Consider the following 13014-nt stretch of genomic DNA (forward strand, 5'->3'; position numbering starts at 1 on the left):
ATGAAAAAAAAAGGAAGTATTGGAAAACCATAATAAAATGTATTTAGATTTTTTAGAGGTGCAATGTATCGTATCAAATGTACATTTAAAAAAGTGCTAAGTAAGCTATGAGTATTTTTGAAAATCTGAACAAAATGAAACAAAAAATTATCCTAAATATTAAAGTCAAAAACATCAAAATATATATGCCTACACAATATATATAAACCATTGTTTAAAAAAATTCCATTTAATTAAAAAAAGTCATTGTTTTTATATTCAGGAAAAACCTCTCAATACACACAGAGTAAAAGACAGAACATGCTCCCTGTCTGTTCAAAGAAGACACGGCAGCAGTTCTGAGAGAAAAAGGGAAGAGAGATTTGGGGAAAGGGGAAAAAAGTGAACTTGGATTCCGAAGATCTGGATCGAATTAAGCAGCAGGATACGCAACAACTGTATGTCTTCAAGCTGTCACGGGAAGCCGACAGTGCGAGGCCGGCGGCCCTCTGGCCTGCTGCCACCCCTCTTCACTCACAGGCACAGGAAATGACATCACGGGGCCGCACACCAACACGGGCAGGGTGCCTTAGCGCCCCCCTCAAACACCCCCCCCCCCATTTCCCCATCCCCCACTCCTCTGGCGACTGCTTAGTACAACAACCACACTCAAAAATTTAAAAAAAAAAAACACAGTAAACATGCAGACAAGTGGAGGAGTAAACATGCAGACAAGTGGAGGAGTAAACATGCAGACAAGACAGCATGTATATCGGCCTCACTGGACCTCTCTTGTTTACATTTCCCTCTTGTCTTCTATTTCTTACTGAGCAGTAACTGGAAGCATTACAAATATTTTAACCTGTCACATTTAATGCCTTTGCGTATGCCTCTGTGTGTGTGTGTGTGTGTGTGTGTGTGTGTGTGTGCGTTTCATAAGAGTCAGATGATGCAGGAGCCTTTGCTAGCTTGAGTTTGGGCCTGCACCAAGCCAAAGGGATACAACAGTTTAAATGAAAGGCTAATTGCTTTTTCAGGAGGTGGGTTGTGGCCCCATCGAGGGCTTTAAATTCCTGTGCTCGGTAAAGCAATCAGTGAGAGAGAGAATGGAGGGACAAGAAGAAAAATGAAGACAGAGAAAAAGAGAAAGAACAGAGAGAACGAGAGAGGAAGATAAAAATATACACGCATAAGCCGCTAAACCCACTAACTCCCGACATTAACGCTAAATGCTCTTTATGCATCACAAGCTGTACTTCCTGTACGGCAAACTCTAAATCATAGGCTCCAACTGGAAACTCAGAAAAGGCAGGGCACGCTAAACGCTATCCAAATGACTAGAACACAAAATAGCCTATTTACAGATACGCCAGCACGTAAATATAGCCGCATTCATTTCACATTTCAAAGCCCTAAAATTTCTCGCATGTAAAAGCTGCTCCGGGTGGTGTCACGGTCTTATGTTCCCCTCCATGCAGAGCAATGTGCTGCACCATAAAGGTAGATATATAGGAGCTACTTTCTCTCTGAAGCTCAGTGGGGAGTGCTGCTTTCATGTTGTTGATGCCTCTTCCTCGACTTCAAGATGTATGAATGTGGGGTTCTGTTCAGTGTGTTTGCCAACCAGGTGGCTAATTGGGGTGCATAGTGAGTCTGTGGTGTTACAGCGCAGTAAAATGATATTGTTTTGGGGAGAAAGAACTAGAGGGCAACAGGCGTGGGGACGTGTTTGGTTGCTCACCAGGTTCAGGTTGATCGGCTTCTCTCTGCAACCTGTCTGCACCAGGAGCTTGTAAGCCAGTACGCCGTCATCTGAGCCGTTCTCGTAGTCCTTCTGTGTGATTTTGCCTGCCTCATAGTCCTTATCAAAGGCATCTTGCAGACCTGCACAAACACACACACACACATAGCACAGGACATTGAAAAACAGGCACTTGACGACAGAAAAACACAGATCAAACAGATTAAATGTATTTTGGAAACCACAAGTTTGTAACTATATCATGAGTTTTTCACGTGCATTTTATTCTGTATATTATTTAACATCATTGCCACATCAGTGCTTCACCTGGATGTACACTGTACTTCAAGGGCAACAAATGAACTTTTTTGGGAGTCCTATCAGGCCATGATTTGAAATGGCCACGTTTCTAAATCTTGTATCTAACAATAATTAGTATCAAGGTTGTTATGGTTATTCTTTAGTTATCATAAGGAAAGGGGCTTTATTCTTACTAACTAATAAATACTTAAACAATCAGAAATATTTCAAACTAAGAAAAACGTAAAACAAGTACATCTGGATAAGTGCAATGCTCTGGAATAAATACACTAAACACCACTTTATACAATTAACACAAGTAGCTGACAAATTGAGCGTTTGTTATGTAACCATATATAACCATTAATTACCCACTTATTGACTAATAAAATAATTTATGTTCAGTTACAATATGGATTCACGTTGTACTTGTGTGCCTTATTGTAGGGCTTCTCTAATTCTCTGTGCCAGGGATCTCTTCCAGAGTAAAAGAATTTCCAAAACCGCCTTATGATCACTGTGCACATTACAATAGAGCAATCATTTTACATAATTATTTTCATTTATTCCAGAACATTGCACTTATCCAGATGTACTTGGTTTAACAAAATTGCATTTGCACCAAGTTTTTCTTAGTTTGAAATATTTCTGAAAAAATATTTATTCTTTCGTTATCATAAGGAAAGGGCTTTATACTTACTAACTAATGAATATTTAAAATCTCTGGAAGAGATCACTGGCACCAAGAATTTGAGAAGCCATGAATCCATATTGTAACTGAACATAAACTATTTTATTAATCAGAGAGTGGGTAATTAAGATCACATACGGTTACATATGTTAGCTACTTGTGTTATTTGTATAAAGTGGTGCGGTATGCTAAGTGTCTCTATACGAAGCTCTAAAAGCTTTACCCACCACCTACCTCCCTCTGGCCTTGCTGTCAGTTTAAAATTTGTCACAATGTTAACACCCTCTCTAACTGCCTTCCCTGTGCACCTAAACCCACTCGCACGTACACATCCATCCACTCAGGGTACATCCAATGGAAACAGGGCTCAAATAAACAACACTGCACAGTGGGACCATAAAGAAGGGATTCAAAACTTGGTGTAAAACTGGACAGAGCGAGTCCGAACGTGTCTGCGGTTGTCTCAAAAGTCGCAATGCAATTTGGGCCTATGGCAAACAAAGGAGGGTTTACATTCATAGATATGGCATTAAAACAGGAACGTTGAGAGAGAGAGAGAGAGAGAGAGAGAACAGAACTGACTGGGGTTTTTAAAAGATTAAATCCGACCCAGGATTACGCAGAATTCAGTGTGTATGTGGTGCAGAACATTTCTACAAATCACAGCAGCTGTAGAAACATGCCCTCAATCCCTCTAATGTACTTTCTGTAGTCATGTTCCCTATTCAATACCTGGCTTTCTTCTCCTGGTACAGTAATTTGGATTTTCTCCTTAATGAAAAGCCCCCTCTTTTTCACTCTCCCTCCCTGGAATGTTAATCTGCCTTGGTAAGTCATTAAATGTGTTATGGCTTAGAGGCTTCGGAGAGGGATTTATATTTGTGAAAAACAGATGAGCTAATGATGGCAGACTGATAGAGGGATTCTTTAAGAGACACACACGCATACTTTCACAACACACGCAGAAAGTGAGAGAGAATCTAGACTCGGTTATTAATGAGCACCATAACCCGTTTAAACAGAGACTGATCTCTCTGTGGTGTACTGACTGATAGTGACAGAACAATCAACCCTCGGTCCAAGAAAGACGCAACTAATTGCGATGACTTCAGCGAAACATAAGTTTACAAACAGCAAATAAAGCAATACTAACTGTTTAGACAACACAATCACACACCTCACACTCTACACTCCACAGTCAGGGCATGTGAGTTACAATACGTGATAAAAGCAGTCAGCTTGGTGTAGTACCTTGCAACCAGTCACGGAAGTAGTGGAGCCACATGAGTGGTAGCTGGCCTTGCTCGTCACGGAGCACATATTCGACGGTGCCGAAGCGCTGGTGAAGCTCATAAAGCAGCGGTTGGGCCTGGGCATAATCTGCCCGCTGTGTCACCACATACATGCTGTAGAAGGAGAAGTAGAGGAACTGTGCACCCAGGAAGTCGTACTCAGCCGTCTCACGTGGTACGATGTCGGTCAGCTCCAGGCCATCTCGCACTCTTGTGGTGCCATACAGACTGACACCAAGTAGTGCCAGGAAGAGCACAATCACCACCACCTGGGACCACACACAGACACACACACACACAGAGTGATGAGTCACACGTTGGCTGGAAACAGAGCTCCAGTTTTTATGACTGCCCTTCTGACACAGAAGGTGTCTGTGGTTTTTGTAAAAGGGTTTTTACACAAAGCAAAGCGGTTGCACAAGTGCTAAATCCTTCAGCTGGTTTCCATTCACCTCTGTCCTTCTATCCGTCTCTGCAGTAGATTAAGTTCGACCTGGCAAGAAATTCTTACTTAATACGTCCAGGCTTAGTGACTGCCAAGGGTCTCTGGACTCAACTGAGAGAAGTTCTCAATCAAGGCCAAATACCCAGAGAGTACACATTCTTGTTCTATTTGTATACTTTGTATGTTTTTGTTCTATTTAGTCAGAGAGAGGTTATAAGGACTGGGGTCCCGAAAAACACGCCTCAAAACCTGTGCCAAGGGAAATCACTAAGGGAAAACGTTTTTTTTCAGAAATCACGACTTGGAAGGCAGTTAAGGTCGGCCATTATTTCATCCGACCCAACAGTGGCTGTCCCGAGTTTGAACTCAATTTTCTGGTCACTAAAACTTTAATGAATTTCCTTTCATTCAATTTTCTGGTTTATCGCTAAGCTAACTTCTACTCGAACACACTGGTGTCTTTTTCCTCTTTACCTTTGTGGTAGGCTGCAGCAGGAATGGTGCGTAGTGCTTCTCTGCAAACGAAGCGAAGGTCCAGCGGGAACAGGAGGGCTCTGTGTGACCTGATGGCACCTCGCTAGACTGGTTGAGGAGATCTCGCGTGGAGCTGGTGTTGTTAATATTGTTGTTGTTGTGATTGGGGTGGAGCGGCTGCACAGAGATGCGAGAGTGTGGCTCGGCTGTGGTGTAGTAGGCTTGCGTGCGTGGGTCGTACTCGGTGCGCAGTTGCACCGTCGACTGCATGGTGATGTGCGTGTGCTGAGAGAAGCCGTGGCTGCTGTAGGAGGGAGGCGGAGTGCAGTGGCCTACATCGCCCAGTGCCTGAGGCTCCAGCTGGATTACACGGTTAGAGCACGGGCTAAAAGGGGGGAGGCCAAAGGAGGTAAATCACAATCAATGCCAAGAAATGCTAAGCTTCTGAATGTTTTTCATTGGCTTATCAGTTGGTCAAACCACTAGCACATAAACGTGAGATGTCTATGAACACTCAAGATTATGGGTTTGTGATATTGGAAACATGATGATCGTGATCATTCGCCGTTGAAACTGAATACCGCTCGACAAAGCAGAACAAACTGTCTATTAAAATGTACGTGAGCGTGTGTGTTTGTGTGCAAGTATGAGTTCTAGTTTTTTTTGTATTTCATTTATTTGCATTTAAAAAAAAAAAATCTATTTGCCATTTTGAGTAGTTTTCAATACGTCTGTGAAAACTGATGGCAGCCGACAGTAACAAGCAATGGCTACTGATTGGGAGGTGAGCATTTCAGTGAAACTGAAGGCTTCAGGTTCAATTTCCTGCATGAGCCTGGGATCGCGATGGAGAGTTAAGAGTGCAGGCAAGCAGCATGAAAAAAAAGCCTTGAGCAGGTATTACATGAGGGTCGGGGGCGCGCACACACACACACACACACACACACACGATTAAAACACCTCACAATAACATGAAGCAGTAACTCATACCATAAACCACACATGCCACACATACATGCACACACTCACCTCACACATATTTACAATTATACTAGCCACTACTCACAAAAGAAGCTGTTTAACATGTCTGTATGCATCTGTGTGTGTTTCTGTCTAACCATAGAGAATAAAAGCTCCTGCAACTGGAATCAATAGAACATTTCAGCACATCTGTCTCATAGGACAGAGACTTACAAAGAAAAGTCTTAGAAGTGACATTCCTCCAGAAATGTGTGTGTGTGTGTGTGTGGGTGTGTGTGTGGGGGGGGGACCTGATGAAGCAGCAAAAGATGTCAAAGCGGCGATCTTCTCTGCGATACAGATCCATGCTGAGTATAGCGGGGAAGATGAGCAGCACCATGGCGAAATTAAACACCACCACGACAGCAGCCTGAAATAGAGAGAGAGAGAGACACACACACACACACACACACACACACACACACACACACACACACACACACACACAGAATAAATAAATAAATAAATAAAACATACTGCTGCCAGGTTATACCCACACCAAACTACACACAGACTAAACAAGTTCCGTTTCAAGACAACTGCATGGAGCTGCAGTGAAATATCAAGTGAGCTTTCATTTGGCAAATCATCTATTAAAACAAAGCCCAAGACAATTAAATACTGCTCTGAGATTCTATATAAACACTTCTATAGAACTAGGAGGAACAATCAGACCACAAAGCAAATTGGAAACATTCTCTCTCTCTCCCTCCTGCTCTCACTCTCTCTTTCTCACTCCCTCTTTCTCACTCCTTCCCTCACTCCCTCACTCCCTCTCTTTCTCACTCCCTCACTCCCTTTCTCAAAGACAAAAAAAATCATATTCTTTAATACAGGACTTGGTACTTTTATGGTGAAAATAGGTTCATTTTAAACAATTGAGAAGAATATTATAATGTGACATTTTCTGAATATTACAGTTTTTAAATCCAAACTTGTTTATTACTGTTATAGTTGCAGTAATGTTCAAAGTTTTTCTGAGCAAAATTATAAAGTCATTAGAACGCATTATTCATTTAATTCAACTGAATTTGTTTTTCACAACTTAATGCTCATAATGATAAAGTCTAACCTTGAACACTACTGTTCTAGTTATGTTCTCTGTTAGGATGATTTTGTACTTTATTTGTTCTTTAGACTGATAAAAGTAAAAGTAGACTCCAAAAGTAGACTGATGTAATGAAAAAAAAAAGAAAAAAAGGTTTGCGTTTGAATTTTGCATGATTTATATCCTGAGTGGAAAGTTTTTTTTTTTTGAGAAAGACAGCTTTAGAAGTTTGTTTCTGTGAACGCATAGAGCTGGAGCTAGTGAAGGACTCGAAACAAGAAAAAGAAATAGAGAAACAGGGAGAGAGAGAGAGAGAGAGAGAGAGAGAGAGAGAGAGAGAGAGAGAAAGAGAGAGAGAGGGCATGTCTGGTCTGGTCAGCTTGTGTGGGTTTTTGTGTTTTTCATTCCTGGGTGGAGGCTGGCTCTGTGTTCAGCTGCCAGACCACACAGAGAGTGCAGCAGCCCAGTACAGCCTGGAGGTGCTGAGAGAGGTCTGTACTTCAACACACACACACACACACACACACACACACACACACACACCTTACTCATCTCTCTCTCATTCAGTTTTTCCCCTGGCACACAAACGATGTCTTCTTGTGTTTGCGTGTCTTTAAGGAGCTGAAATTATAAGTGTGTGAGTGCTAGGAATGAGTGATGTGTGTGTTCTGTGATGAAAAAGTGAGTGCACAAATGACTACTGAAGGGAGAATAAAGAGCGCATGTGTCTGCAAGGGATTGGAGCTACAGAAGAGACTCTGTGAAGACTGCCACACACACACACACACAGCTTGCCACACAAGCTGCAATCTCTGACTACAGCATGTGTGCAGCTTTGCGCACGTGTCCAGTGGTGAAGAACCTAAATCTCTTTCTCTCTCTCACACACACACACACCTCTTTCCACACATACTAATCAGAGCACGACTGATATTTAGCAATTAAAAATTCTTTGATTCACACATGACCGTCAAAAAAGTACACTCTAATAATGTTATTAGTAATGTAACATAAACGTCTGATCAAGTTAGGCCCCTTTCACAACTGCCATTAACATAGCTGGGACAAATGGGTATTAAAGATGCGTTGCTGACAATTTAATTTGTAATAAAATTTAAAACAATAGAAAAGAATGCAAAATAGAAACATTTTCACTAGTTCTCTCAGACTTTTAGACCTTACTGTGTATCCTAATCTTCATCATACATTAATCTACATGAATACAATACATGAATTCAGACTGGAAACATTGGGAAGAAAATACCTGGCTTTATCTTCTGCTCATCTGCACAGCGGGAAACAGATAAGCAGAAAAATGCCAGGCGAGAAAGACAGAATGCTATCACATTATGCTTTGGAAGCTCAAGCGAAACGTAATACAGGAAGGATGCAGAATCGATTGTTTTGACTCTGGGTTCGTCAGAGCAATGAGAACACACACGCTGGCATGTGAGGACCTCTGAAAAACAGCGCGTTTTTAGATATGTATTTGTTTCTTGGTTTCTCTCCAGCATGCAGGTGAAGCTAAGGGTAGAAAAAGAGAGATCTGTTTCGCCTGAGAGCTGTGTGTGTGTGTGTACAGTATGTGTGTGTGTTTTGCATGCTGCTGAATAGTTGCCAGCAGGCCTACACTGCAGGCGTAAACAGGTGGTGTTTGAAAGGCGGTGTGCAATCCATCCATCCACAGATGCTAATATCAGATAGAGTGCATGTGTGATTTAACCACAGCCTCTCGCTCTTCGTACACTACAATATAATAAATGCAACTGCACTGTGACAACATTCATTATAGATGAGTATCACACTGTGCTCTACAGTCAAGCAGGAAGGTGCTCGCGAAATGCTGCAGCTTGGAATGTTGCTACGAGTGTATCTAAACATAATGAATATATTATACAGAGTTATATTTGCTTTCGCAAATCACTTCATGCAGGTAAAAACTGGATTGTGTGAATACAAATCGCAGGAGCGAAAGCTGTCACTTTCGAATTTCAAACGCTGTTAAAATTACATACGTACACATTTTATTTACCCTAGAATTGGAAGAAAATTATTGCATATAGCAATGAATAAGAAAGTGTGCATATAAATTCTTCTAGTGTCTACGAGTCTATTCTAGAGTCTATTTATTATCCAAAGCCTTAATTATATTCTTGCCCAAGGTTAGCTAAGGTAAACGTGTACATGAATAGAGTTTATTTCATAGTAATAAACCCAAAACATTCTCAGAAAGCAAGTAACATGGAACTACCAATAACAAGAAATAATAATAATAATAATAATAATAATAATAATAATAAAAAGAAGAAGAAGAAGAAGAAGAGGAAAAGAAGAGTTAAATCCTCATTACTAAATCACAGTTAGCTGGTTTGTAGACTGAACACACAGAGTTTAAAAATGATGTCATTTTGACGTAAAACGAATACAGCTTTAACAAACAGATGGGTAAAATCACCTGACAGATCTGACTGGCTCATCTGCGGTTTTATCGGGGAAAAAGAAACCCCTTATGTTGTATTTTTGCATGCTGACTCATAGCATCGTATTCTGATACTAAAACGCAGAGCTTCATTGATTACGTTGGTGATGAAGAAAAGACGTATAATGTGGGGTTTTCTCCTCTACTGGCCTGCAGAACATAAAGGTTAACTCAAGCAGTTGTAGCAGAAAGCAGAACTGGGAGCACATATCCATATCAGTCTGATACACGCTGACCATGTAAAATCACGCACCGATTTGGGCTGCGTATTTTCCAGCTGTTATGCAGTGTGGTCTGCCTCACCTATTCCTGTTCAGTTAAAGGCTGCTCGGCTCAGATCCTGCCCCATTTCCACATCACAAATCAACTCCAGCTGTTTAAAATCACATGTACACACAATAACCCCGCCAGACCTGAGTCTCTAACAACCTCCCACACAGAGACCACAGAGCACCACTCACCAAACCCCTTCCCCCCAGGATTGAGTTACGTGTACTCGCGCCACAACGTGGATGCACAGGGGCCGTACCACTAATCAAGCCCAGTGGGGGGTTATGGGCCGTGCCAGCCATCGACCTGTCACACGCTCCATTTGATGAATGAAATCAATAAAAGTCACCAGGGGAAAGCTGGTACCAATGAAGAAGGAGTGAAAGACCTCACATACGCAGGGGAGCACACACAGCAATCACTAACAGGTCTAACAGTGTTTAGAAACCTTTTATAGAACGATTCCCATACATGCAAAAATCATGTTCGCTAGTTTGACATACCTGTAGAGAGAATGCCCGTAGTGCTGGGATAGGGATGAGGGCGGCCATGAAGAAAGCGGTGATGTTACTGATGGAGGTCAAAGCCACGCTGGCCCCGGTTCTCTTCAAGCACTCGCCTGTACGGTCCTGTATTGTACAGAAACAATATTGTTTAGTTAAACTCCAGTTCATACACACGAATGCACAGTACAACTTGTTGTATAGATTCATTTTAATCTTCAGAAATACAGCATACATCCTAAACATTATGGACACATTACCATCACATCCAGTTGTACTTTCTGAACTTCATATTCCACATTTGTCCCTCAATGCTGCTATAATAACCTCTAATCATCTGGGAAGGCTTTCCACTAGACTCTGGGGAGGATCTGACTAGTTTACCCATAAGAGCTTTAGTGAGGTCAGGTGATGTCACTGATGAAGATATAACCTCACCAATTATTGCAATCAAACATGTCAAATAAAAAAGCAATAAGTTGATGATGAATATGATGATGATGATGATGCGTCATGAGTGGTGATGGGTTCCAAAAAGCCAAGTCCTCTGGCCTAAGTCATTAGGTCCTCTGGCCTAATGTTGTGGTACGATCAGACTGAAATCCACTAGACCATCTCTGTGGCTGCCAGCTTAATATTTCATTTGCTCCTTACTGCACAATAAACAGCTATGTAATACCATGACTGCGTTACAAATAATAAATCAATACAACATATTGTAGTGTTGGACAGAATACCTACCAAATGAAAAGGAATATATTATCTGGGCAAAGATGGTTCATAAATCTAAGCCCATAAATGTAAACTTTCTTACATTAATTAGTAATTCATCAGTGCATTATTGGCATGAATGTTACAAATGTCAAATTATTGCCAAAGCATTTTTCTAGCAGGCTTATTGGCCTAAGCTGAGAGCTTGATCTTCCGTGATAGCTAGGCTCCTGTTTGTACATGTTTATTTCAGCAGTAGCTCACTGCTATTTGCGGGTAAAGATGCATGTTGCTTTTCATTTGGATAAATAAAGGCTGGTTTATATATCGGCTTTATACTGGAAGCGTAGCATGCACAGTTCACATCATATAGCATACAGAATTTTAACTAACAAGCAAAAATAGACATGAAAGGAACATTATAGGAACTCAAAAGTTATTATGCTTGTATTTCACGTATAAAGAATATTAAAGGTGGGGTCTCCGTTGTTTGAGAAATGCTTCAAAAAACCGAGTTGGGCCGACAAACAAAACAAAAACAAAACTAAAGTGTAGCCAATGAGCAGAAAGGGGCGGGTCTTGTCAATATGGGCTGAGAGCGTTTTCAGTGCACATGTGTGACATTAGCAGAAAGCGGTTTTAACATTGACATGGAGGATAAAAACAAAGAAAGAAAACATAGAAAGGCTTACGATAAGGCAAGAAGTAGGACCCGTGTTAATAAAGGATCAGCTTTCCAGCACTGGAGAGAACTGAAGGAGCAGGAAGTTGGTCACATATTCAGAGATTGGAGTTTCCCAAGTCAATAACTACTGAGCTGAATCTGTGAATATGCGGCCAACTTTACTTAAGATGCCGAGGTCGCTTTTTCCTTCTCGATAGGTGAGTAACGTTGGTTTTGCTTTGTTTCACAGAACTAATATATGCCGTCCTTTGCATGATTATGCTCGTGTGTCATTTTTGCTTGTTTGTTTATCTGCAATTGTATTGTTCTTCCCTTCAGCTATGATAAAGACACATTTCTTTCCATTAGTTGCCTGGGTTACGTATGTATGTGGGGGTGGGACCCATTTGGGTTAGGGCCGTGTTTGTTTTGGTGATTTCAAATGTCAACATTGGCTTTCAAACAACGGAGACCCTACCTTTAACTCGAATATCAGAAATGTATCTTTCATTAACTGCAATTAGAAAACGATTTGTTATACAAGGCAATTGTTGACCTGTTCATCTACTTTACTTGGAAAGTACAAGCTTCTGGGAGCTTTCGGTTTAATCACCCATGAGCTGCCCTAAAAGCTGTCTCAGAATTTTTGTGTACACTCCAATGCGAAGACACCAACTCTCCTACAGTGTGAATATTTCAGGTATTGCCATCTTTCACATCTTTCCTGTTACAGTCATTGAAAGTTTACTTTATGGAATAGGTCATTTCTCACACGTGCATCTGGACCAGGATCCCATTGGACGGTTTTACTCTCATGCAGATGGTCAGAAATAAAAATCAGAGAGTGAAGAGAAACATCTCACAGCCAGTGTAAATGTTGTTTAGCAATAGCATTGCCTCATATTAGTTATTTATTCCAGAAAGAACAACACTAGGCTTGAGCATGTTGCTTTTCATCAGTCACGCTTTCACAGGTTCAAGTGTAGTTCATCTGAACTCGGCTTGGACATCCTTTTTTTCCATGTTCGATCTGACCTACTGGCTTGTTATAATGTAAGCAGAAGCTGAAAACAGTCCCGGACACAAAGATATAGTGAGAAGAAGCCACAGCTTTACATTATACTGTAATCTGCTTAGATAGCAGCCCTGAACGTCCAGGCTTCAGGTGAATGCTGATTGGCAGAGAAGAAATATATCATCCCTCAAAGTCAGAAAGACATTGGTCCTTAAATGATCCTTTTTGTCCTTAAATGCACACCTGTGTCTCTGTATCTTAGGTTGTTGTCTTGCCTACTCATCAGTATGATTACATTAACTACATCCAATTTTAAGAATAGTAAATAAGAAATAGTATTCCTCATGAAATACTTAGAACAAGCCTTTTACAAACTGTTCGC

The 13014-nt window shown here is 41.1% G+C and overlaps 1 protein-coding gene across 2 annotated transcripts in view; it reads right to left on the minus strand.

Annotated features, from left to right (window-relative positions):
* The window catches only part of ptch1 (patched 1), a 45478-nt gene that overhangs the window by 15532 nt on the left and 16932 nt on the right, over nucleotides 1–13014 (minus strand). For both annotated transcript variants that reach the window (XR_009649174.1, XM_060881272.1), the window contains exons 12-16: nucleotides 10243–10368; nucleotides 6194–6312; nucleotides 4923–5307; nucleotides 3963–4272; nucleotides 1721–1863 (exon numbers count right to left, since the gene is read on the minus strand). Coding sequence is in view for 1 of the 2 variants with exons in the window: in XM_060881272.1 (XP_060737255.1) it covers nucleotides 1721–1863; nucleotides 3963–4272; nucleotides 4923–5307; nucleotides 6194–6312; nucleotides 10243–10368 (1083 nt within the window). In the remaining variant the exon portion in view is untranslated. The remainder of the gene's footprint in view (nucleotides 1–1720; nucleotides 1864–3962; nucleotides 4273–4922; nucleotides 5308–6193; nucleotides 6313–10242; nucleotides 10369–13014) is intronic.

This window comes from Tachysurus vachellii, chromosome 11 (assembly GCF_030014155.1).
Source record: "Tachysurus vachellii isolate PV-2020 chromosome 11, HZAU_Pvac_v1, whole genome shotgun sequence".
NCBI lineage: Eukaryota > Metazoa > Chordata > Actinopteri > Siluriformes > Bagridae > Tachysurus > Tachysurus vachellii.